This window comes from Rhipicephalus microplus, chromosome X (assembly GCF_043290135.1).
Source record: "Rhipicephalus microplus isolate Deutch F79 chromosome X, USDA_Rmic, whole genome shotgun sequence".
In the NCBI taxonomy this organism is placed as follows: Eukaryota; Metazoa; Arthropoda; class Arachnida; order Ixodida; family Ixodidae; genus Rhipicephalus; species Rhipicephalus microplus.
Genome location: NC_134710.1, coordinates 173708850 through 173736104, shown reverse-complemented (window position 1 = coordinate 173736104; position 27255 = coordinate 173708850). Strand labels below are relative to the sequence as shown.

Here is a 27255-nt window from a genome sequence, read left to right as displayed (position 1 = left end):
TTTTTTACTTTGTTAGCAATTACCTTTGTAAATAGCTATAATAAATACAAGGGCTCAAATGGTCGGCATGCCTTTGTTACCTAAACGGCGTTCTTGTATCTTCACCTACATTTAAGATCCATCATAAGTGTTTGTCAGCTAGTCATGACGCCTTGCACAAGGCTGGCCTCCTCATCGTAGTGTCACTTCGTGCGTCGACATACAGTGTGTTTTGTTCCGAGTTGTCGTTGCGGCGTTTCATGCAATAAATGCCACTTAATGGTGAAATTCAGCCCTTTCGCATAGGCACTAGTAGCTCTCTCGCTATAACAAGCGTACAAAAAAAAAAACACCCGACTACAATTCGGTGAGGTCGTTTACACTAGCCGAACCCTTTTCTTTTTGAAGCTAGTAAATTTTATATAGTGCTGATGCACTTTCAAATAGTAGTATTGGGTAGATTTCAGAGTATTGAATTATAGAGCTTAAATATCTGTTTTTTGTATAAAAGTGCCTGTGTTCGCTCCTGTGTGTTCTATATATTTTATATTGCTTCGTATAGTAAACGGTCAGGAAGCGTCAATCGAAGCGCCATCGATGCATCAGGTGTGCAGCCAGACCAGAGCACGCTGTGTGAACCTACTCAGCCACGCAGCGTATGTTCTTCAGCTTACTAATGGCGAGCGATTTAAATGCACAATTTGCCATAGGCGGTATTCGGAGTTCAATGGCTTCAGCATATTCCTGTTATCACTAGCAAGATGGAGCGAAGGGCACGGAGGGTGCACTTAGGAGGTTGTCACCCCATGAGCTGTGAAACGTGCATGCCCTTACAGGACATAATCACCTGTGTGCATGCGCTTATCTTGTGATGGAGGTGGTTTGTACGTCTTGTGCTCTTACTTCAAAGTTTTCTTGCAAGTTATTGAATGCACACACGTCACTTCACTCACTGCAGCAGCCGCATTTGAGAGGAGCACACTGCTTACACATAAAAAAAATGGCAGTTCTGACTGTTGTTAGTTTGTGCTCGTCTTGTGTATACTTGTGCGTTCATTTCATGCGGCCTTCTTAGTGTTTGAGCAACACGCTTCAAGTGTTGAGCTGTGACCATTGTTAGTTTGCGCTCGTCTTGTGTATGTTAGTTTCATGTGTCTAATCGGGTTGAGGAGCGATGCCGTAATTTTCAAGCTGCTTGCCATTCTGTGTACAACATTACAATTTGTTGCTATAGCATTCATTTCTTCGCCCTTGTGACAAAACAATGCACAATAAGCGCTCAAATACCTCTGTGAAGACGCCTTTTACCTTCGTGGTATACGGATTTCTATGACAGAGAGATCAGCCACGTTTTTTTAGACCGCATCACAATTTTGACAGCACTGCCTGCATTGGTCAAATTGACTAATATGCTCCCACAAAAGTTTGAAGAAGGGGATCAGATGCATGAGAGCCCCAATGCTAACAGGGACACGACTGCTTTATCACCTATCCTAGCTGCCCTCACACCTGCAGAGCACAGCTCTCAGTTACAGAGCATAAATGCCTTGCTCTTGTCTGGGCTGTGTCCCAAGTTCTGTCCATATTTACGTGGCATGAATTTCTTTTTAACAACCCTTTGAGGGTTTATACTGTACATGTGCATCATTGCTTTTATGTTTAATGCAAGTCTTTTTTTATCATTTCTCTTGCTTGGCATGTGCTGCCACACTTAGGCAATACGTGAATTTTTTTTCATGTGTCAATGTCTCTCAGTTGTTTTTTTTTATCCAAAGTGGCATCCGAGCGCCTGCATAATGTGGTTGGTTTCGGTTTCGCCCTTCCCATGGTTATCACTTCTCGTGCCCACGAAGCTGACAACTGTCTAGTTTCCTATCTTTCAAAGGGTTACTGTCTCATTTATTGCTGCCCAAAGTGCAATTACATTTGTTTTTGTGTGGCCCTCAATTACACAAACAATGCCGCCGTGGTTGCATTGCCTGTTTCGGAGGTTCGAAAAAAACTAACTCTGTCTCGTTGGTAATAAGACGAAAGATTATTATAGCATTTGCACTCGTTTTGCTTTCTAGGCGGACAGGCACACAAGCATACAGTTTTCTTTTGTGTGCACACTCACGCAATTCACTTATGCTATGGAAGTGTGCACCAGTTTCTCTGTTGCTAGTGAGTCAAGCGGTGATTCTTCCAATGTAGACTATTCCCCAAGTGGCAAATCAGAATCTGATTCATTGGATGTCAGTTTGTCAGACAAGGATTTACTTACAATTCAGACTCGAATGATGATGAAGGAGCGACATCTCAAAAGTGTGCACAGTGAGACATCCGTATTTACATTTGGTGCCAGTCATTGAGGACAAGAGGGAGTGTAGCCAGGGAACAGCACACCAAGCACGTGCCACCCTTCTCCATCAATTTTTTTTCGCCATGGCATACAGAGCGAAAAATGGCCATTTTAAGGGAGTGGTGCTCCCGAAATCAAAGCTGTGCCTCCCCTTCCCCCCCCCCCCCCCCTCAAAAAAAATTTTTAGCTAGGCACCTGACGACAAGTGTCTACCTCTATTTTGCCATTAGATGGAAAAGAAGTCAAGTACGTCAAGCTTTTCTTCGATTAAGGGCTAATCTCACATATTGTAACAGAAACGAACAAGCATTTTTAATGTAGCATTGAACAGTAAAATGAGTAGACTGAAAAGAGAAGAAACCACACATGCAACAAGTACTTACTAGCAACTGAATGGTTTATTGAAAATTGCACGTACAGATACGCAACATGCAGGTACACGTGACATAGATTGCCGCTGCAGTCTTGTATCAGTAAGATGAATTCATGAAAAAACCTGCCGCAGAAAATCACATTCCTTCTCAGACAAATTGACTGAATCTTGGCTTACACACTTATCTTTTTGTTTAACAATATGATAGGCTTCTATTACCTCCTGGCTAATCTGATGCCAATTCTTGTAAATTATCTTTGCTTGTGAAAACAGGGGAGCACCTACATGATCAATGGTGCATAGCTAAATTAGAATTAGCCACATTGTTCAAAGATGGATTGTGTTCCCTCAGTCAAGTGTTAATACAGCGTCCCGTCTGTGAAATATACGTTCTATCACACGAGAACGGAATTCTGTGCACAATGCCACATTTACGATGAACATACTTCTGGGACTTCTGTTTATTCTTAATTTTGCGTTTCTTGCATCGAGAGTCTTGTTAACCATGGGACACATTCCACTAAGCTTACTTTTGGCAGAAAACACAATATTGACACCGATTCTGTTCCCAATGTTCTTGAGCCCTTGGGCCAACTTGTGCTTGTACGGAATGACTGCATGTTTTGCCAAATTTTCTTGATCTGCTGATTCCTGGAATCTTTTCTTCACCTGCTGCAACAGCTTTTTGCGTACCAATGAAACAATGGAAACAGGGTATCCTGCATCTTGCAATCTTTGCACTTGACTGGAAAAGCTATCTTTAAAAGTGTGGGCACAGGACTTTCTCAGCGCTGTATACCCATCGATGAATTGAGCACTATCTTTGACACCAGCGCTAATCCTTGCGTCTTCATTGTTTCTCAGCTGATCCACTCTGCCGACAAGCAATGCCATGATGCATCCTTGTGGACTTAGCATATTATCGTCTACCACTTTGAATCATCATGTTCCAACTGGTCTGATAACGTTTTTTCATCCGAAATGGTGCACTATACCACCACAACTTTCACCCAAATGGCCCAGCCCTGCTTCTTGCTACATACCTGCCAAGCCTCCCGGATTAGCCGGGAAACTCCCAAATTTCGGCTGTTTCTTCTGTTTATATGGTTGTCCTGAAAATCTCCTGGAAATCTAAATTTCTGTGCGTGATCTGGCTGCATTGACAAAAAAGCAGCTCAGTTCGCTCCAGGCTTTTGGAACCTACTATATTTTATTATAAATGAATTTAAGAGGCATTCATCTAAACGTACAGTAGAGTCTCGGTGATTTGAAACCACGGCAGATATGAATTCGCGAAATTCCCCAGCCAAATTTTATTATGTCCATTGGGCCTAAGTTCAAATAATCGCAGCGGGTGATATAAACTTTAGAACAAAAACGGTCAAACTAAGGCTGAGAGCAACATACCCGAAGCTTTGGAAGTACGCGTGTGATCGGCACATGCACTGTCTTCTACAGTGCATGTGATTGTCATTGCCACAACCTCTGTGGATGAAACCGCAGTCGTTCTTGACACGATCATGTATGGCGACAACGTAACTGCCAGAACCCCGAAAGTATGCGTGTGTCCAGCACTCAACCAGTCAAAGCAACGCTGCTTTCCACAAACTCCCGGACAAAACCGCGGCAAATGCGATCATAGATGGCATAAAACAACTTAGTTTTGAAGGTGCGTGTGCAGCTAAGCGCACGGGGATTGAAAAAGGATTTACCATTTGCCGCAACCGCCGCGAACATAATCATGGTCACAGCGACACGATAGCGATCTATGAGCTCTGAGGGCACGTGGCTAAGGCAGCAGTAGATTAAAGGCAGTAAATACGTAAAAAAAGGCCAGATGCGTTTTGGTGTTCCTTTCTAAAGAATCTAGTATTGAGCAAGGCTTTGACCCGCGCTTTTGTGGCAGTCAGCTGCGCCGTCCCGACCGTTAACGTGTGTCCCAGGAAGACATACGCAAGTTTTTTTCTATGAAAACAGATTATTCTAGTTGTGTTGATCCTTTGAGATTCTCATCTTAGCGGGAAACCCTACCCTCATGTGTTCGGCCAATCCAAGCAATTCTAAGATCGCAATGCTTATGGCACTTGCGATTGATTGCCCCACCCCCTCTTGTTTTTTGCAATGTATTTTTTGTTTTTTGTCCTTGGGTTCTTTTTGGTGCCAAAAAAAAACAAAAAGAAGAATAATTCATTGTAGCCCCCCCCCCCCCCCTGTTGCAGAAATCTTCTGGATTCAAAATACTTGAACTTGGCAGGTATGTTGCTATTTCAAAACACCTCTGCTCGACTGTTCTCCTCAAAATTCATGACCTCATAACTGTCAATCTTCTTAGTATGTCACGCACATATGACAGGATCTGCCGATGCTGCTTTTGGCCAGGGCTGGCAGCCTCCTTCAAAAGATACGTTGCAACGCATGAGAAATGTCAGCACTGCAAAACTCCATCAGCACTTCCTTCCAGGTGCCTTTATTTATTCAACATTTCGTCAGAACTGGTCTTTTGCATTGTCTTAGACTTACTTGACCCCTTTTTCCTGGTCTTCTTCTGGCAACAGGTGGATAGCTTTGGACATAAGTGTCACTGATTTTCTAATGCACGATGTGATCTTGCAGTGTGGAGCTCCACGGCGGCTGCTTGCGTATCGTGGTCATACATTCCTATCAAAAGCCATAGCGGACATCCTGCAGTCATATAAAACAAAGTAGTTCACTATGTCATACCTTCCACAGACAAATGGCCTCACAGATCATCTGAACAAAACACTTGAAGACATGCTTGTCAAGTATGTCTCTTCAGACCACTCCGACTTGAACCTTGCTCTACGGTACATGACAGTTGCGTACCACATTTTGCGCCATGGCACTGCCAGTTTGTCGCCATCTTTCCTGTTGTTCGGCTGAGAACCAACATTGCCCCTAGATACAGCCGCTCCATTTCATTCAGCACCGACTAGAAAATATGTCCTTGACACTGTCACCCTGGCTGCTCTTGCACGGAAAACAGCCCGTACTCATTTTCTGACCTCTCAATAGAACCAACAGCGTTTGTACAATCGACACCAAGGTGCACCCTTTTCGCCTGGTTCTTCGGTTCTGCTGTTGTCTACAACCTGTCATGTTGATTTGCCAAAAAAACTACTCTCTATATATGCAAGTTTATACCGAGGGCATCGTACGCTAAATCTCAATACATACGAAATAGTTCCTGACCCCTCATCACTTTGAACCACCCTACAGGCCAGCAAATCGATACACATCACATGCTCGAAGTTGTACAACTCTCTCAGTGACATTCACATCTTCAAGTGCCAAGACTGCGCCTCTGCCACAGGGGATTATGCTACATGTATATTGACAGTTTCTTGGGCCATGGTCATGTGAGCCTGAAGAAGAGGACTGAGATCTGTCTCCGCTCGGGGTATAAATGAATCAGTCATCAATGAACCACTGTTATGTATCTAGTATACAGTAAATGTGCCTCGTTATTCATGGAACATTACCTAACCCCTTGTGCTGCTACCTTTTTCCCTTTGACACTGTACAGTGTATTTGGTGTTGATGGTTATAGCAACTCGCCATCCTGTTTTCATTAAAATGTATCCAAGCAGTATTTATCAGCTTCACATGGCAATTTCTACACATTGTATTGTGCACCAAGAGGAGCGAAGTTTTCTTTGATTGTACATTTCGTTAACTTTTATGCAGGTGCATCGAAAAAACATGGACCTAAAGAGGTTTCTGCTGTGTTTAAGTGCAGCCATCCAGGATGCAGCTTCGCTGGCCGATATAAAAAGGACTTGCAAAGACACAGTCGCATTCATACAGGAGAAAAGCCTTACAAGTGTCCTGAGTGTTTGAAAGAATTCAGCCGATCAGACAAAATGAAAAGTCATCAGCGAAAGCACACGGGAGAAAAACCCTTCACCTGCAGCCAGTGTAAGTCACCTCGCTTACATTTCCTCAGCTTGCATTCCCTCGGTATTCAGAATATTAAATACAATTGAACCTTAGTAAAATCAACGCAGTAAAATTGCTTTCTCCTTATATTAAAATCTTTTTTACAGGAATTTGACCTTTAACTTGTGAGTTAGCAGTGCCTCCAGCAGAAATAACAAAAATCACCATGCCTGCACAGAATGCACAGGACAGTCACAGCGAAAGCTAAAAAATTATTTTTTTCTAGAGCTCATTGTAAACTCTCTTGGGGCAGCTAATAAAAGTACTCATGCAAGGTACCCACTGCGCTATAGACCGTCATTACTTTCATGAGGTAGGGAAGCACCCACTCCCATTATTTGTCATTCTACAAATAAGCGAGGTACCCGCTACACATATTTAATGCATTATGTGGACCTTGTTCATGCTGCATCTGGTGATGACAATGAAGAATTATGAATTATGGCTGAGTGTTTTATAAGGGGTTAGAAGCATTCAACAACCTGCTAGTTAAACAATTAGGCTTGTGTGACACCTGGTTGTTATTTCACTCTTCCATAATGCTATATTACGTATGTTAACACAATTCCATGCCCTACATGACACCTGTGTAGGGTGTTTATGCAAAGGAGTTTAACTTTTTCACTACCACATGAAAATGGTTATTTTTCATTTGTCTCGGAAAGATAGTGTTTGCCAGTTTGAAAAACACTGCAGCAAGCATTGGAACATACCAAATTTGGCAAAATGAAACACTGTTTTAAAAAAATATATATTGGAGAGAAACAAAAATATGTTGGAATGAATAAAAATGTTGAAAGTGTAATATTAGGTTGCCACCTGGTAAGCAGTTCAATAAGAAACACTGTACTATATTCACAAATCTTAAAAACAAAGAAATTTTAAAATATACATTTTGAAGATAAATTACCCTAAAACACTATAAAAAAAATTTGTTGTACAAAATATTTGTATTTACATAGACAAAGAAAATCAGAAACGAGGTGCTGCCTTTTCGCTTGTGCCATCCGGTGAAGCATTGCTTGCTTTTCATGACACACAAGTGAACTCGTAGAGTTTTCTCTGTAAATTTTGTTTTTCTTTTTTTTCTTTTCGATAAGAGCCTGCAGGAGTTTCAATATAAATGGATGCCCATGATGTGAATAACCCCTCTATAAATCAGATGTCCAATGAGCTTCGTTATTTCCTCTAGCATCACCTCTCTCTGTGAGCCACCTCAGTCTGTAATGGTTGACGTTCTAATGTATGCATCCAAGCATATTCCTTTGCATTTTTTGCAAAGGAATATCGTATTGCATATCGTATTATAAAAAATACAGTATCCCACACAGTTCTGAAATGTTTTGCACTGCTCCGTAGTCAGGGCCAAGACGTGCCCCGGTGGCCTTCTTGTCAGGAGAAGCTCAGAAGCCGGCGCCAGCACACCGTGCCCCAGCGACGAGTAACCAGAGTATACCTATAAGATTGTGGACAAAGGTCAGCAGCCATGTACTTGCGGTGGAACAGACAACTTGAGGCCGTAAACAAAAACCCATGAACGGCTGCAGATGTCTCAGGCTCATGCAAAACATCGTCACCATAAAACTTGAAGCTGAGGTGCTGTGATCCTTAGACTCAAAGCCCATCCTCACTTAATCCAGGTGCGGTTGCAAGACAGCTTCGAGCAGTGCATATTTTTTGCAGTGCAGGTGGGCACCCATGCATGCATGACAACGACGCTATAGGAGCGAGTATAGTGACACTAGATACACTAGATACGGCCCTGCGTCTGATATATCGATACAGAAGAAACTAAAGCTGCTAGAAATTGACTGAGAAGGCCACCTCCACACTTTATACATGCGGTGTACTTTTGAAAATATTTTTTATGAAATAAATTTTCTGTTTCCTAGCAACAGCTATCTACTCAATAGCTGGCATAAATTTCTGGCAAATAATGCTACTCAACACTGTAAGATTGTGAAGCTGACACCTCAGTTTTTTTTAGAATAAAATAAAATAAAATAGTTGATAGATTAGAACAGAATAAAACAGTTTGATATTTGACTTGTAAAGGTTCTTTTGATGACAGAACTTTGATGTTACTGTATCACAACACACGCGCAGTGGTTCGCGCAAAGGTCTGTCAAAATTCACAATGTCGGCAAAACGGGCAAACTGAAATTTATTCTAAAAATTGAGTAGCTGGACTAACTACTACAATGTGCTGAGTGCATGAGAAACAAATTCAACATGTCAAAATCAGCGATCCAAAGCATCAATCACTGGTAACCGTTTTGTATAGGCGTGGTAATGAAAGAGTTAAAGCACTAGTGATGCTCTGCTGTAGAATATTTGACTGCCACGCTGAGGGCTTGTGTTCGAATCCGGTCCCTTTCTAGAACATTTTTCTAATTATTACATTGTTTACTTATTTTTCGAAATAGCTGTTACGGACACCGTCATTGGTGGCAGTGTATAACTACTGCACTAAAATAGGCTCTTGCTGTGGTTTGAAAACTGCTTTGGTTGTTAAATATAAGGGCCTCAAACACCATTATATTCACCAGAGCCATGGCCGAGAGCACAGAGGGTCGCTTACTGATGGCTGGGTTGGTGATGGGTTGCAGCAAATAGAAAGAAAAACTACCAAAGGTATCTATCGGCCAGGCTGACGCCATCACTTCATGTTAAAAATCGACATTGAAGGAACAAAACTTTACCCGCTGTGCTAATGATTTGTTTGTGATTTTTTCATGATTATAGTCAGCAAGAGTGGCCGAGGCTTGTAGAATTTTTTCCAATTGATGTTTTTCTTATTTCACACTATAGCTGTTACGGACACTGGTGGCGACAGGGGACATCTGCCCTACTGCCGTTGCTGTTGTGATCTGATTACAGTTTTCGCTGTAAAAGATATTATCACTAATAGAGAGGAACCATCTTCATTGCTCTAATACCATTGCTTTTGAGAGAAAGCTGGGGGAAAACAGTATGTTGGAGAGTCGCATTGTACACTCTTGATCTCAGACTGATAAAAAAAAAATTCAGTTTGATTGGCAGGTCTTTGCAAAAATCGTTTATGTTATCATTGCAACGCCCCTTCCTGTGCAGATTATAATTTATGAAATAATAATAATTGTTGGGTTTAACGTTTCAAAACCACGATACGATTGTGAGAAACACCATAGCCCAGGGCTCCGGATCTAAATTATAGAAGGAAAAAGCCACGTGCACATGGAAGTGTGACAGCGTTCAATTACCAATAACTTTTTTCACACACAAGGTGGGCTCAAAAACCCATTTCGGAAAGTATCCATGATGAAAGAACCTGACTCACTTTATGTGGTAATTCAACATTAATGTAGTACAGTGTTTTTATTTTTTTTATGATGCTGTAAAATCAAAATCATCAAGCATTTATTGTAAATCATATGTTTAGAGGACGAGCATAGTAATTTTCATAAAAATGATGTCATCATCAGTCTGACTACGCCCACTGCAGGGCAAAGGCTTCTCCCATGATTCCCCAATCAACCCGGTCTTGTGCTTTTCATTGCCACGTTAGAGCCGTAAACTTTTAATCTCATCGGCCCGCCTAACTTTCTCTTTCCCCTTTATGGATGATGTAAGCTGCTTTAACAAGCATGCTGACTTTGCTTGTAAGACACAGGGAATGCTTAGTAAGGGTAGCACATAACAATACATGATAACTGCTCTCTCTGCTCTTTTTCCACTTAAATGACTAACATGAAGGGTCGCAGTTCTCTTTCTTTTGGATTTTGTAGCATTATTACGCTCAATGGTGGACAGATCACTACAGATGGGCTTTTGTGATACGTGCAGGTGATTATGCTGCAGCTGACAGTTGGACGTTGAAGATGCATCAGCGAGTACACACTGATGACAAACCATACAGGTCAGTGTCTTGGCATAAACTGCTTCTTAAAGGGGCCCTGCAACACTTTTTGAGCATGGTCAGAAAACGCTGCCTATCAGTAGTAGAGGCTCCCGACAACACGCGAGCCAAATATTATAGCACAGCACACGGCCTGGAATTCACAATAAATTATCAGCCAGCCAAAAATTGCTTTCTTTTCTCTCGACAAATGACAGAAGACGCTCAAAAATCATGCGTAGCAAGCTCATCTATCAGCCTTTGGCTTATTTGAACATGGCGCACTCATTCTTTGCAGAGATCGCCGCAGAAAGCCGCGACTTGTCCACGCGTGCGCGCGCGATCACACTGAAAAAGGCCCGCATTAAAAGAAAAAAAGTGCTCAAGGTCACAAGGCGTGGGTGGCGTAGTTTCTTTACTCTTGCCATTCCTCTCTGCTTAGCTTTCAGTGCTTTCGTCGGGACGAGAGAAGAGAGAATGCAATTGCGGCATGCGACAAACTTTTGAAACTCCTTCGCACTGGACGGATTCTTAAAATTTTTGCGACATTGAATTAGTAACTCAATAAGCTCTTTCAGTGAATTCATTCCATGGTTTCTTGGAAAAGTGTTTCAGGGCTTCTTTAAGTACACAGACTTTGTTGACTCTACACTATTCAAGGCACTACTGACCATCAGAGATTTCAACTAGGCAAGTCGCAAAGCTATGTCAGCTGTTGCCACTCAAGCACTGCTGTGCTGCTATATGCACACGCTCAGCCTCCAGTGGCAGCAGAGTGCGCAGCCACAAGAAATGCAGCTGTGACCTCGTTAACGAACATCAGATGCATTTTTCTTCATACACCTTGTAACACAATATGCAAACACACATTTTCGGTGGCCTGGGAAGTAACGTTCCCACACTGAGAGTAAATAACATAGAATGGGCTCAGCTAGCATGTTGCTAAAAAAAAGGAAAACAATCAGTAACATCACATGAAAGAAAAAATGTTCATCATCATTGTGGAATGTAGCCTGTGTCCAACAAATCAGGTTGCATAATTTTCAGGAACTATTTATTAATAAGCACAAGAAATTAGTATGGCATGAGTGTAAGGCATTGTGGACAGGCCAAAGCCCAAAGAATTTCTGAATTCCTGTTGAATAAAAAGTGTGTGGTCACCTTTCACTATCCTGGTGAGGTCTTTTCAGTGTCCACTCTAATAGCTGCAATGTAAATTATAGGAAGAGGGAGCGCACAGACCTTTTAACAGCGGAGCTGTTTAAGCAGGCCTCAATTATCACCGCGGATCAAAAAACTCTGTGAAGTGGTGAAGTAACCTCGCATTGCCTAAAAACCTACGACGCAGGTGCGCGCTCTTTCGCACTCGCGAGTTGCTGCACCTGACGAACACACGGCTGTGCCGCCAGCTATGCATTATTGCACATGTGCCAGGAAGTCATTATGGCACAGCTGTGCCCTTCCTTGCTCGCTGCCCATACACTGCTACCCATGCTCGGTCACGGCAAACTATCAGCTTTGTGCTACTAGTGCAATCTACACCTGACCTTTTTAGCAAGTCATAATGGCTAAACGAATGAGGTCTTGTGAAGAAGAGTTCACTAGAGACTGTTCGCTCTAGAGGCACTAGGGTTGGCCCTGCAGACTCTTGGTAGTGATAATTCTCGCGACTCTCCAGTCCTATTTTGTATCTCTTATTCTTGTGCATTTGGATCTGTCGGTCTAAAGCAGCTCATTTTTGTGAAACAAAGGCTGTTTGATTTCCTGAAGGCTACGCATGTGTACATAAATCTTGCCAATCCTCCTAGTTGAACGATAATGCTGTAGTCACTGAGGATCAATTTCAGTCTATATGGCTCACTTTGTTTGCTGCAGCCATATTTCTCCGTGTGGTGGCTTACACAACATGTCTATAAGTCTCTTCATTCATGCTTTTGCTGGCACACTTAATGCAGTTTTCTTACCAAACTGAAAAATAAAACCCATCTGCTCTGTGCTTGCTTTTGTTTGTTAAAGATTCTGGGATCTTTTCTGCTTAATCAACAAAGGGACATTGTACTGAGTAGCTTAACCAACAAAAGAGCATTCTTTTGCACCTTCTTTATAGATGTCTTGCTTGCTACACTATACAACCAACAGCATGTAAATGTAACACATTGTGGAACCGTGGAAGTTCAACTCACCATAGCAATTGAGCTAGCTGCTGCCAGAAATGCAAGCCTATGTTGTTTGCAAATATTGTCTCATGAACTGAGCTGCATTCTGGGCAACAGGAAGGCGTCCATGGAACAGTTCTGCTGAACTCTGCTTTACGTGAAGACCACTTCCCGAACACAACAAAGAAAAGAAAACCTGAACCTCATGTTACACACGTAGGCTCACTTTTAACTAGTAGGTATAACAGTGTGAACTACACTTGTACGTACTACCCGTCAAACTACTCTCACCCTGCTGCACAACCATGCTGACCTCTGTATGGCCCGTGCATAAAAAAGAAGCCTTGTAGGGGACATAAGCAATATGTGAGGAAAAACGACTTAACTGTATATATTGGACAAGGAAGACCTCTTTCAGTGTACAGAATGCTTGAAGAAAAAAAGTCACTGCTTTGCCGCAAAGGCGAAGCAATGAACACGATAGCAAGAAATTGAAAGGTCATCCGCAGAATAGAAAGCAGATTGAAACTTGCCCCGCGTTGCTGACGCACAAATGACGCATAAAACGTACTCACAGGTACAGATGCATGCGAATAAGCATCTCATTTGTTACTTTGCTGTGTCTGAAAAGTGCGCGCTTTTCACAAACGGAGACTGCTATGATTGCAGTGACCTTTGTGCGCCCAGTAACTACAGCAGAATTGTTCCAGGTAAAGCCCAAGGCCAACCAAGACGTACAATACTCCTCTCCTCGCCACCGCGAGATAAGGGCGCATGAGGGAACATCGCTCCCCATCTCAGCAAAGTACACGTAGGTGATTAGAGCGGGCGCCGCGGCGCAATGTGGCAACACGAGCTCATTGCCCATCTTACTGGTGATGCTGAAAACACAATTCCCCTCAAGATGCTCGTGAGCACCGGTAAGTGGTAAATATAAATAGCTTGCATTTGAACGGTGAAGGATGTGCTCCGGGGTGGCTCAGTGGTTAATGCCTCGCTTTCACAATGCCGCGCTTCAACGTCCAGCTGCCTCGCAGGGCAGAACCGTGCGTAGCTTCTGAGACCAGGTGTCTCGCTCACACTTAAGTTGACTACACTTTCGTTCAAAGAGTCTGAGATACAGGCCCATATCCCATGATACCTCATATGGCTGCATGTACCTAGACATCTCGAACTCTGCCTCCTTTTCGAGAAGTACTCCTCGCTGGGGTCCCATTCTCATACGCAACTCATAGTCTTGTTTGAAAAACTTTCTCTTGAGGCCTTCTCTTTCGTGTTCACTCTTTCCTTCCATCTGAGCTGCTCTTAGTTTTCTTTCGATGATGAGGTCCCATTCTTCACTTAGTTCCTCATCATCAGCCCCCAAATCATTAATCGCTTGAATGATTATGGGTTTTCGTGCCAAACCCTTTGTATCGATCCCCAATTCCTCACACAACAGCAACAAGTCTGACTTCTGCAGCTCCCGTAAGTCCATGATCGTACTAAGTGCTCGCTACTTCCAAAAATAACTTCCCGAAACGGCGAAACTGAGTCTTTCGGCAAAGTTAACTACCAGTTCTAAAATTTAACCCTCTTTTAGAACCTGGTTCACTCAAAGGAAAAGCCAAGCACTCACCCATACGTGATCCATGTCTCGAGCCAGCTGCTTCTCCTGGGCCGACTGTTGTTGTCACTTGTAGCTTCGAATCCAACCGCTGCCAACCAGTTGTTGCGGCTCGGGGTGCTGAGTCGTATCCCACCGCTGCCACCAGTTGTCGTGATCCCACCGCTGATCACCAGTTGTTGCGATCCCAGGTGCTGTGGTAGCGTGGTGTAGCTTCGGGTTGAGGAAACGACCGCTTACAAGATGGGGATACGAAAAACAAACAAGGTTTATGGCACTATTTACAAATATTTACAGCATGAGGTTAAGAGTTCACAAACCACGAGCGTGGTGGTTAAACCTTTTCTTGGTTCATAGCCTTCACAAACTACGAACGTGGTGGTTGAACCTTTTCTTGGTTCAGAGCCTTCACAAACTACGAACGTGGTGGTTGAACCTTTACTTGGTTCAGAGCCTTCACAAACTACGAACGTGGTGGTTGAACCTTTTCTTGGTTCAGAGCCTTCACAAACTACGAACGTGGTGGTTGAACCTTTACTTGGTTCAGAGCGACGTCCTGCACTCTGCGGTGCCGTTATAAGCCCTGTCGGGCTCCTCCTTCTTCAGTGGAACACCAATCACACACACACACGACAGGTGAAGGATACGAGCATGCCCGGCGCACGTGAACAGCCAATTTCGAGTCAAGATCACTGCACTTAAAGGTGGCGCCAGAGAGGCTCTTGCTCGTCGTGTATGTCGCTGGTCGAGGGGTTCCAAGCTTCGGACAGCAGACATCAAACGGTCCGCCAATCTGTCCGCTCAATTAGCAGGGCACTTTGTGGCGGCGGTCGCCGTTTCTTCAAAGGAATACGCTGTCTTTGTTGTCCCCTCTGGAACGGCTTACAGCTTCGTGGCGACACGACGTCTCATCCGCCGGCTAGCAGGGACAATACCTGGCGGGCATGGCTACCTCTTTGAGGATTAAAAGAGCGCCGCTCCCCCGTCATTTCGGGACGCTGGTTCCGAGAAAACTGGGTTCTAGGCGTGGGAACGCTGCCCGGCCACGCTTCTCAGCGACAGCATGGCGCCTACTGATGCCGGTCATAACAATATATATATATACGGTGAGAGACAGCAACGCCGACACCAGCGGTGAAATCTAGCCGAGAGTGTTCATATACTTGCTATCGCAATAAGAGGAACAAGATAGGACAGAGTGCTAGAACAGTTTACTCTGTCCTGTCTTGTTCCCTTTTTTCTTCAAGCATTCAGCACACTGAAAAAAAATTTCTTGTCAAGTATGCTCTAACAACCAAGCCCAAGCAGCCTCCTCGTTGCAGTATATCACCAGGCAATGCAACATTGATGACCGTCCCTACAGAATACAGCTCGAAGTTAGAGATGTAATGTTTGGTAAAGAGTAGGCTAATGAGGATAGTCAAGTAGTCTCATTGGAGTAAGAGGTACTAACAGTTTTGATAAGCCAAACTCTGGGTGACTGCTTTTATTCTTTTTTGTGTTAGTGTGTGTGTGGCTTTCAGAAGAGTGAGGACAACACAAGTTATGAGCATAGTTACGTTCCGTTTGGTTCTTTTCACTCGCCTCTCGCTTGTTGCGCGACATTTGCTGCTGCCGCCTAGGAAGCCGAAGACGAGAACTTTTCATCTGCTGGCACCTTGAGGAAATGACCGCTCCGACATCATCTGGATATAGAGGCGTTTATTCGTTTCTCTTCTCTCCCCTTCACCGTCCCTGCACCCCTGGTTTTATCCCCTGTCCCCCCATTCAACCACTCTTACAGTTCAATCAAAATGCACCACTCTTATAGTCCAATCAAAACGCACCGATGTGTCTCTCCTCGCCACAACCTCGAAGATTCACCGCCTCTTGCCCACTCATCGGTTCTCCGCCGTCGCTCGGGTTTCTTTCACACCGGTTCCCGGAATGGTCGACGACGGGTGTTGCCAGGTCGTGGAAAAGCGCCTCCGAGAAAGTTCCCGCGATGCCGGGTTGACAGGCCATCAATACAATTAACCCCTGCGCCAATGCCGTCGCCTCCGCTGATTCTCATTGTCCGACGGACGCGTACGTGTACCTTCCACGTGTACCGGCCACGTGTACCGGCCACCTGCAGCCTGGTTTGGTCTTCTGTAAGGCACCATAATTGAGCCCGACAGCGGCACAGGAGTTGTCGCGTCCTTTGTGGCCAGCAGACAGTCATCGTCCCGCATTCCGGTGGCCCTGCTTCCTTGTTGGCGAGGGGTCGCCGGCCGCTGGGTGGGTAACATAAGGTATTCGGGGAACGCACGAAGTTCGAGCCCAACACCTCCCCTCCAACTGTGTTGCACTGTATCTATGACATGCGACACAAACACAACCACATATGCACACATGTTCACTGGCTCGACACGTGAGGCACCAACTGTCACTCGTACCTCGTTGACTCCGTCGCGCGCACGCGCTGACAAGCATACACCCTGCTTAACTCGCCGTCCCTTTTCTGCGTCATCGTTAGGAGTCACTAACCGCGACATTGCGTCGGCATTAGCGTTCAGACACCCCTTTTTGTGTTCAATTTCCAGGTTATACTTCTGTAGTGCCAACGCCCAGCGTGTCAGCCTAGTGCTCTGCGGAGTGGTTAGAGTCAGAAATTTGAGTGGGTTATGATCGGTAATCACCTTGATTTTAGCGCCAAACAGCCAAGCATCCAACTTCCCCAGTGCCCAAATGATTGCATAAGCTTCCTTTTCTATTGTGGCCCATCGGGTCTGAGCCGGGCTAAGCTTCTTGCTCAGAAAAGCGATAGGGCGCTCCTTGCCCACCAGATACTGCTGTGCCAGGCACGCACCCACGGCGTAATCGGATGCATCTGTGGCGAGGATAAATTCTTTCCCCGGGTCTGGTGCCTGCAACGCCGACGCCTGCACTAGATAGTTTTTCACCTTGTCAAAAGCTTCCTGCGCCCCTGTATTCCAAGGTAATTTCTGCGGAATACGTTGGCCAGTTAGGTTAGTCAGAGGCATAACGACTTTGGAGTACTCGGGCACGTAGTCCCTATAATAGTTGGCTAGCCCTAAGAAACTATGAAGCTGTCCCTTTGTTTCGGGAGCCGGGATCTCCTTTATCGCCCTGACCTTCTCTGGATCGGCCCCGAGTATCACTCCTACTGCAGTTACTCGGGCGTGATATGCGCGAAGCTTGTTAGCGTGAATGGTTCTGCGTGAACCGTTCTCGAGCTCATCTAAATAACTGTACGGTCGCAGTTTTGCTACCACTGTGATCAGTCCCTTTCACTTCGCCACTAGCTTCCCCTCTCCTTCCTTCTCGAGCCATAGTACTTGGTCCCCTGTGACAAACTGTTTGTCTGTGGCCCTCAAGTTATAGCGTCCTACGTACTCCTTTACATCTCGCGACATCTGCGGCCAGTAAAATGAGCTTTTCACTCGTTGTAGTGTTTCCCGCTCTCCTAAATGACCTGCCCATGGTGAATCGTGAGCCATTTTCAGCACTTCTTTGTGCCTGTGCGATGGTAGCACTAGCTGTTTGCAAATGCGACCCGCGAGGTGTTCCTGATGATACAATAGCTCGTTTTGAACTAGCGTACCATGCGTTCCGGCCTCTGCCTGCGCCCAAGCATCTCGCAAAGCCGGGTCTGCTTCCTGATCTTCACGAAACTCCTTTCGTTTGCTTTTGACCGGCTCGGAACCTTCGCTGTTGCTCTCCGCGGTTATGACGCCTGCCATCGCCCGTTGCTCCTCGCCTGCCTCATCCGACAGCTCTACTATAGCTTCGGTCTCCTCGACTGCTGAACACTCGTCTGACACTATGTCACGTTTAACCCTTTCCTCGAGAAGCTGTGCATAATCGTTGGGCGTGACCAGCGCGTCGGTGCTGTCTAGCAGCTTATCTGTGATTGCACAAAGCACGGCCGACTGCACCGCCTCGGACATCACGTAAGGACTTCCTTCAGTAGCTATGAGCGGCACGTAAGCCAACTCAGCGGTTACCTGTTGCCCGAACGCTCCCGTCAATTTTATCTGCAAACCCGTACCATCGTACTGAGGTACCACTGCCTTTCTGATAACGCTCACCTCCGCTCCTGAGTCTACCACGGCATTTAATGATCGACCTGAGCTCTTAAGCGTTACAGTTTCCAGTGAGGGTTGTTTCTGCTCTTTACGCTGCCACAACTTGTCTGTCATTGCTATTTCTGACCCGAATGCAGAAGCCGTCACCCTCGCGACCACTGGACCGCTTAGTTGTCCTGCTGGCCTAGTGCCTTGCCTTGCACCTGAACCCTTATTGGGGCAATTTCTGGCAATGTGGTCGGCACCCCTACACTCAAAACATCGCCTTTTCCCGTTTCCGTTCGTGGGTGTATCTACCGCTGTTTTAGCTTTCTTTTGCCACTCCTCTACATTTGCCTTCTTTTGTGCTGCCTTGCACTTTTCGCTCTCCTCGAATCTCTCCGCGAGCCTAGCCACGCCACTGGGCAGCAAAAAGGACTCCTGTTGATTACAAATGACGTGCGCTCTCGCTTCCGGGCTCAAACATTCTTTCAAGCGATCCGCGACGACTAGCTGCTTGAGTTCCTCGAACGTGCCTACCTTTGAACTCTGGACATAATAGTCGAAATAATTCTCAAGGCGTACGGCAAGCTGATCCCAGGACTCCCTTTCTCCCTTTTCCGATCCCGCAAACAGCCTCTTGTACTCCGCCGCCGAAAGCCTGAGACCCTCCAAAATGCTTGACTTAAGCTTAACATAAGCTTTGCGCTCCTCTGCTGTAAGCCTGCACAGCAGCCCGCGTGCCCTTTCACTCAACTGTGGCAAAACTAGCCCGGCCCACCATTCGCTCGAAACTTCATACGACTCGAGCGTTGCCTCAACATCCTCGAACCACATTGGCGCAAGCGCCTCTTGGTTCGGCATTGGTGCCAGTACACCCCTTAACAAGCTTGCGAATTTCAGTCGCCTGTCTTCCTCTGACCTTCCGCCAAGCGCTACGCTGTCATCGCTCTCGTTGGACTCTGCCCCATTACGGGCTCGTAGCCGCTGGCTTTCCAGCATCAAACGCTGCTTCTCCGTTTCCGCCTCAGCAATTTTTAATTGAAGCTGGAGCAGCGCTAGCTGCTGTTCCGACGCCGTATCTGACGTGACACTACCATGACCCCCCGTGCCGCTGTCGGCGACTCCCAACGCCTGCAAGTTTCCTGCCCTGTCCCCGTTCATTTCCGAGTTGTCCCTTTCTCTGTCTCGCAAGTTGTAATGCTTTGTCATCGCCTGCGCCCAACAGAAAATCAAGAGGTACCCGCCTGAAGTAGCCTTGCGGTGCGCTCTTCCTCCTTGGAATCCGGTGGACTATAGCCTTGCTTCGTTGATCCCGCAGCGTGGTAGTCAGTTCAAGGTGGTTGTCGTCAGTCTCGGCCGATGTCGCTCCCCGCTGTCCTCCTCAGTTCAGCCATGCAGATCCTGCTCGACTGCGCGAGTTACGTTCCGTTTGGTTCTTTCCACTCGCCTCTCGCTTGTTGCGCGACATTTGCTGCTGCCGCCAAGGAAGCCGAAGACGAGAACTTTTCATCTGCTGGCACCTTGAGGAAATGACCGCTCCGACATCATCTGGATATTGAGACGTTTATTCGTTTCTCTTCTCTCCCCTTCACCGTCCCTGCACCCCTGGTTTTATCCCCTGTCCCCCCATTCAACCACTCTTACAGTTCAATCAAAACGCACCACTCTTATAGTCCAATCAAAACGCACCGATGTGTCTCTCCTCGCCACAACCTCGAAGATTCACCGCCTCTTGCCCACTCATCGGTTCTCCGCCGTCGCTCGGGTTTCTTTCGCACCGGTTCCCGGAATGGTCGACGACGGGTGTTGCCAGGTCGTGGAAAAGCGCCTCCGAGAAAGTTCCCGCGATGCCGGGTTGACAGGCCATCAATACAATTGGCCCCTGCGCCAATGCCGTCGCCTCCGCTGATTCTCATTGTCCGGCGGACGCGTACGTGTACCTTCCACGTGTACCTTCCACGTGTACCGGCCACCTGCAGCCTGGTTTGGTCTTCTGTAAGGCGCCATAATTGAGCCCGACAGCGGCACGGGAGTTGTCGCGTCCTTTGTGGCCAGCAGACAGTCATCGTCCCGCATTCCGGTGACCCTGCTTCCTTGTTGGCGAGGGGTCACCGGCCGCTGGGTGGGTAACATAAGGTATTCGGGGAACGCACGAAGTTCGAGCCCAACAAGCATGTACAGTAGACTCTTGATAATTCAAACTCTGATAATTTATACTTTTGGTTAACTGAAACGAAATTCAATTTTTGGTCGGCCTTCTATTCTTTCAATGTATTTAAAAGCCTCTTGACTTCATTGAACTTTTGCAAGTGCATACTCTACCTTGAGATTTATTAATATAAATTATGCTTTGAAGGAGGTTCCGAACCACTTTTTTTTTATGTAATCGTGAAACCTCCTCAGTATCTGATTTTATTGTATCATGATTCTATTGCTGTAAACATTTCTAGAATCCATCAAGAACAAGCATAGTTACATGGATTTCTCGTGCACTTTAAGCACTTTCTCTCTTCTCTTATCCTAATGAGTGTGCTTCCAGCACACTCATTAGGATGAAGCACACAGGAAGCGATGGCACAAGGGGAAGAAGTTACATCAGCACAGATCATGGCTTCGAGCATGCATGATTAAGCGTTGTCACTCTCTCCGATTGTAATTCTTGTGTGTGGGTGTGGCTCATTGTGCAATGTCAGCAGACTATAGAGCACGGCACCAGCATGTGGCACCATACTCTAGCAAGACATCTATTTGGTCTGAATGCCACTCTTGATTTATGTCAGCTGTCGGCCAATGGCATCCTACCTGTTGTTCGATTTCTGAAGGCAGCTGAAGGCAGCTCCAGAGAGACTAAGCAGAAGCCTTTATATGATAAGAGGCTGACAAAGAAGATGGCAACTTTGCACTGTGCTTATAAACATTCCTTGCCATGCACAACTGCAAGTGTTTGCTGAGCTGTTTATAGCATTGCCTGCTATTTGCTGGGTGTATTTTCTCACCAAGCCAGAGGGGTGGTTCATGACCCCTTTAAAGTGCTTAGTGCAATAAATTTCAAACTGTCTGGCATGTTTCCCTTTTGTGTGTTCATATGTGATAATAAAAAGAAAGCAACTTCCTGAATCACTAGCCATGTTCACTTGCCGCTAGTCTCAAACATAACACAGGGCAAACTCATATGCAAGTGGCTAGGGCTAGCAAAATCATGAAACTAGCACAAGTTGCATTCATGTGGGGTGTATTTAGCTGTGATGCTTGCCAAATTGTCAACAATTTTTTAGTTGAGCGAGATCTTTGCATGGCCTTTTATGACATTTGCCCTTTGTGCAGGTGCCAGATGTGCAACTTTGCTGGCCGCCACCAAAATCAACTTCTTGTGCATCTTCGAATGCACACCGGTGATACACCCTTTCCATGCCCCCAGTGTAGTGCTCGATTCCGCATCAGCTGTGACCTGCAGCGTCATCTTAGGACACACACTGGTGAACGGCCATATGCATGCCTCCAGTGTCCATACAAGGCCTCTGTGCTCAGTTGAGTGCCCATATTTGCTTTTTGTATTTAATGTATCTTTGAAATCTGTCTATGTGGGTGATAATGCAATTTTTTTAACTACTTTATTACTGGTGCCCATCATACACCTTAAACTCTGCGTTATTCCTCTATACCTTGTACATTCTGGAGAGTGTTGCAGCTGAACCTCGTTGTAAAGAACATGCATGTAACAAATGAATTAGATAGAACAAAGTAAATATAAAAGTTAATCAATAATACTTGGAGTTTTACGTTCCAAAACCACTATATGATTACGAGAGATTCTGTAGTGGAGGGTGCCGGAAGTTTTGACCACCTGGTGTCCACTAGCATCGCACAGTACATGGGCCTATACCATTTCCCCTCCATCGAAATGCAACCGCTCCGGCCGAAATGTAAAATAAGCCATTTATAATTTATGCAGTATGCTCTATTGTGCAGCAAATTTTCGTTTTTATGTTTTGTAAAATTATGTTTATGCAAATATTTGAAATTTCGAATATTTTTAGAATAGTATTTGCTGTTCAATTTTATTCACACTGGAATTTCACTATTCAAGCTATTCCAACTTCCCTAAGGCAAGTACAATCGACGTCTGAATGGCAGTGGCCCCTTCAGATTTTTAATATGCTTCACCCCATCACACTCGTATCACAACAAAGTTGCCCGTCAGGCTCTGCTATGATCACAAAGGTATTGACTCAATAAAACACTGATTTCAACATGGAGATTACAGATTTGGCAGAGGTACAGGCTCAATTAATGCTGTTTTGCACCCTATATTCGGGCAGGAAGTCCAAAAATTTAGAGTCCAAAGATTTTTAGCATCCTTCCCAAATTTTATATGCTCTTATATAGTATTGACTTCTGTTAGGGCAGATTTAGAAAGCCGGACTCAAGGGGAACTCACCCTTGTCTGTCATATCATTTGGGGTTCCTCAGAATTTGAAAGAGGAGAAAGTAGCACCTGTGCTTTTCACACGTGAAGTGTGGTTGGCAACACTTTGATTGCACCAAATGATGTACATGAATATTACTCGGTCTATTACCTCATTCTTGATAAAACAACTATGAAACACCACCCCACCAGCACTTTATCAACCTAGCTAAAAGAAACACTTTCACGCTGCTATCTCAGACGAATATGCTTAGGAATCGTCTCCAACTTTTTTTTATCTGCAATTTCACTTCAAAGAATTCAAAAACTATTCTAAAAGTATTAGAGATATATTTGAAAAATATTAGATTCGATTCACACTCACACTTAAATGCTCCAATTCAGTTCGCACCCAAAATTTAGCTATTCACAGCTCTACTCACAGTGCATGTTCTTGTACAAAGAAAACGTCAGATACAATCACGCGCCAATTTTTTAGATGTCTTATTTATTGAAGCTGTATGATTTCACAGCATCACCATAAGTACCACTGTATAATGGCAATAACTAAAATTTTGGATGCCACCAGAATGAACTGCACACACATTATTGTAAATATTCCAGCCGTGAACAGTCTTGCCACCATGCAAACTGGTTTTGTGTGGTGTCTGTGTTTAGGTGTTCTGTGTCTCACTGCCACATTAGCCTTTCCTATCTCCCTGTAAATAAGCTCTTTAGAATTGGTGGGAGTGTAAGATGTTTTTGCGGTGGTAATTTGACATTGAGGTCTAAGCAGTGAAGCCAAAAGAGTGGCTCTTAAGAAGTCTTTGTGGGAAGGTCATATCCAGTGTGTTTGCATTCATGCAAAAAACAAGGTGAAATACAGCAGAGCTTACTTGGTATAATCTGATCAATTGTGACCCCAAGGGCTTTTGGCAGATACGACTGCTGCCATGCTCGAGTCTGAACTCGGATGACTCCCTAGTTAAATGCATAGCAATAGAAAAATAAGTATGCCTACCATGTGCTGCATCAAATATATTACATTAGGTTTACGACATCTTAAATGAAAATTGGATGGCTATAAGGAGTATGCTTTTTTCTTTTTTTTTTCTTTCTTCAGGTGTGCTTTAGGCCACAAATCTCATATGGTGATAGCTGTTTTGGGCTCTGTCCCTGCATCTAAATGATGCCTGTAATTGTTTTGATGCCTATCTCTGGTTACAGTATCTGGCAGCATCCAATAAAAGAATCACAAAGTGTTTATGTGAAGTTTATAGAGGGGTAAAAAAATGTGTGAGGCTGTGAATCGGTTTGAATAGTAGCTCCAATAAGTAGAAACCTGAAGTTTTACCAGATGTTACAGCAAAAAAAAATTGTGTGGGGAGTGCAATCACACAGCTAATAGCTGTGATTGACTGACACTATTCTCTCCTATTTACCCATGAACCAGCAGTGAAAGTAAAAATAAACCCAGCAGTAAAAATTCAATAGATAAAACTGGAAGGAGAACTTGACCAACATGGTAATGCCAACGTGGTCGGCAACACTTTGATTGCACCAAATCATGTACATAAATAGTATTACTCAGTCCCTGCATTACCTTATTCTAGATAAGACAACTGTGAAACACTCTGCCGGAGATTGCTTCACAAACACTTCTACTAATAAAAAAGCAGTGAATAGGCAAGTCAGCGCATTGTTAAAAACTCTAAAAATTTGCGGAAAACATGAATGAACACATGTAGGAGACAACAAAACTGACTGAAATTTCTAGCTAAAATACTTACATTCAAATGGTTTCTATTTTCATACTGGCAGACAGTGTGGTGCACACAAAACTAGTACCGCTATGAACTAGCCAGTACTGATGTCTTTTTTCACATCATCTTTTTGTTTTTTCACTGGTTTTATACATATTATATCTGCTAGCTCTTACTGCAGGTGATGCTGCACAAATACGTATTGATACTGTGCATAATACTGGGCTTCTGCCACTCCTACTGAAGAAAATACAGACTGTGTAAAATTTTAGCGATATATCTGCAAAAGTTTGCAAAGTTTGTTTGTTTTGCTTCTCTTTTTTTTTTCATCCTTCACCATCTTACCTAGAGTGGCATGCCAATGAAAGAAACAAATATTGAAGCTCTGTAGCTTTGATCAGTCTGTGCCACGGTCTGCAGCAGTTGACGTGTTACGTACTCAGCAGCGAACTGAAAAAAAAAAAAAAAAATTGATGGTGCCAGCAGTTAGAACCAAAAGTATGCAAATGAACTTGTGTCTCTGCCCTTCTCGATTTGTGTGGTGCCATTTTCACAAACAAAGGCAACATAAACTAGAGTCAACAGCAAAGAGAGTTCCCATATTACCTGTACTCACCTGTCAATGTTTACACCAGTTGTTACCAGTATGACTGTAAGGTTGTGGTTTTACTCCGCACAATGTGCAGGTTCTGTTGTTCACTTGGAAGGTTCGAGATGCCACCTCAGGACACTTTCCGAAGGACGAGTCTGTTTGGAACCAACATTTATTTACATCAACATGAGAGCACGTAAACCTAACGAAGGTGATAGATTACAATACAAGACACAACCGATGCTAACCCTGAGATAAAGCTTCTACTAAATGCACACGTTATTCGCTCAGTTTCTAATCGTTCCCATGCTACAAGTCAGTTCCTACACCCAATTTGTCTTATAGAGTCGTTAAGGAGCGTGGTTTCACCAAAGTACGTGACCAGATGCCTAGGTGCAACACACAGATGTCGATGAAGTCGTCGTTGTCGTTGCTGTTCGCGTCGAGCAATTACTTGACCGGCAGGATCAGCAGCCTTCCTAGGCTGCTGGCAAACGCTGGACCAGCTGACGCAGCATTCGAAGCGCTGGTTCTGAGGTAGAGTCCTGGCCGGACAGCCTCGTCTGAGCTCGAGCCCAAAGTTCGACTGCTTAGGCCTATTCACGGGAACGTCAGCACAGCCAGGCAGCCATGGAGCCCCTGAGGTCACCGGACGACGGAGGTAGAACCCTTGGCTCGGGTCTGAAACCCGTCCGCCCTGATGCGTGGTTCGTTTTCCTCCTGCCACCACTGCAACTCCTCTTTCTCTCTCCTCATGTGCGACCAACCATCGTTGTGACTACATTCTATTGACCCTTCAGTCATTTCTTGTTCTTTCACGCCCAAGCTAGCTCTATTATTAGTTTTTATCTTGCTTCACGGCGCACACTTTGAATTCTGTGCACTTCATCCACTTTGAATTCTGCGCACCCTATCAAGAGCTTCCCATCTTAGAGATTGGTGTGACATGAGTTCATTTATAAGGAACAAACTACAGTGCGTAGTTTGAGATTTTAAAAGCTTTGAATGTTTTTTTACCTAACTGATGTTCAGCAGTTCTCTAGCAAAGACAGTGATGCCTTAACTCAGTTTAGAAGCTGTTTAATGAGAGAATGTGACATGTGTTTGTCACATTCTCTCAAAGTGGACTTTGCTACAAATCATATAACAATTGTTGGTGTTTAACGTGCCAAAACCACGATATAATTATGAGAGATGCCATAGTAAAGGGCTCTGGAAATTTCGGGGTTCTTTCATGTGTACCTAAATCTAAGCACATGAGCCTCAAGCATGTTCGAATCTATTGAAAATGCGGCTGCCATGGTCGGCCGAAAACTGAGAGAGCGTGTTAAGTACAGACATCATCTAGGCAAGGTTCCCATGCTAGCCTTAGAAAATTGTCCTGCTCATGACATCAAAACAGCTGACTTGTATTTTGGCTTATAAATAGCAGGTTCTCCTAACATAGCTTTTCAAGGCACGTAATTTGTTTTGTGCCTTGAAATATATACAAAATATCAGTACGGAATCCCAGATAAATTGTTTAGAATGAGCCATCACTTCTTCTGTGGCAGAAATTTATGACATTTTCTTTGGTTAAAACCAATTTATTAGGGTGAAAAAATTGAAGCGAATTACTTAATTCACACAACGAAATGCATACAAACACTCATGTGTGCAAGTTCACAATTTAAAGCAACTCTTCAATTTTCTCTGTCCATTTATTGTTTCATGAACTCGAGAAACATATTTACAACCTAAAAATTATGACAATGGCAACTACCGTATTTACTCGCATAATCCTCGCACTTTTTTTGCCGGAAAAAAGTTGGGGGATGCGAGAATTATGCGGGGAAAACTTTCTACGAAAACGTACAGAGAGAAAAAGAAAACGAAGTGGCCGCAAGTCGGGATTCTCACACCAACAACTAACAGCAAGCTTTAAGAAGTACTAATTAAAACTTACCTCAACAATAAAAGCAGAGGTTCAACAAAGACAAGATTTAATTGAGACACAAAAAGTGAAAGCAAATAGTCGAGAATTAGAATACCATACGCAAAGCTTGCGAACGTTGCGGGCGTAGCGGTAGCGTTCGTCGCTCAACAGAAGCCCTTAAAAGGTAAGCGTGGGACGTCAGCATTGGGCTGATGGCTATTTAACAGAATTGTCCGCAG

General features: G+C 44.5%; 2 protein-coding genes across 8 annotated transcripts in view; one reads left to right on the top strand and one right to left on the bottom strand.

Annotated features, from left to right (window-relative positions):
• Nucleotides 1-27255, top strand: part of LOC119177156 (uncharacterized) — an 83459-nt gene that overhangs the window by 21904 nt on the left and 34300 nt on the right. The window contains exons 5-7 of the mRNA XM_037428556.2: nucleotides 6399-6629; nucleotides 10476-10548; nucleotides 21666-21868. Of these exons, the coding sequence (XP_037284453.2) occupies nucleotides 6399-6629; nucleotides 10476-10548; nucleotides 21666-21868 (507 nt within the window). The remainder of the gene's footprint in view (nucleotides 1-6398; nucleotides 6630-10475; nucleotides 10549-21665; nucleotides 21869-27255) is intronic.
• Nucleotides 1-27255, bottom strand: part of LOC142775872 (uncharacterized) — a 37135-nt gene that overhangs the window by 9702 nt on the left and 178 nt on the right. Inside the window, exons 2-6 of one of the 7 annotated variants that reach the window (XM_075878231.1) lie at nucleotides 25126-25256; nucleotides 24855-24959; nucleotides 14937-15362; nucleotides 14302-14483; nucleotides 2700-5375 (exon numbers count right to left, since the gene is read on the bottom strand). In XM_075878231.1, the coding sequence (XP_075734346.1) occupies nucleotides 5342-5375; nucleotides 14302-14483; nucleotides 14937-14942 (222 nt within the window). In that variant the 5' untranslated portion in view covers nucleotides 14943-15362; nucleotides 24855-24959; nucleotides 25126-25256 and the 3' untranslated portion in view covers nucleotides 2700-5341. Of the gene's footprint in view, nucleotides 1-2699; nucleotides 8107-11337; nucleotides 21673-24854; nucleotides 24960-25125; nucleotides 25257-27255 lie in introns of those variants that run through there. The other 6 variants (XM_075878230.1, XR_012887108.1, XR_012887109.1 and 3 more) reach the window with 6 other exon arrangements.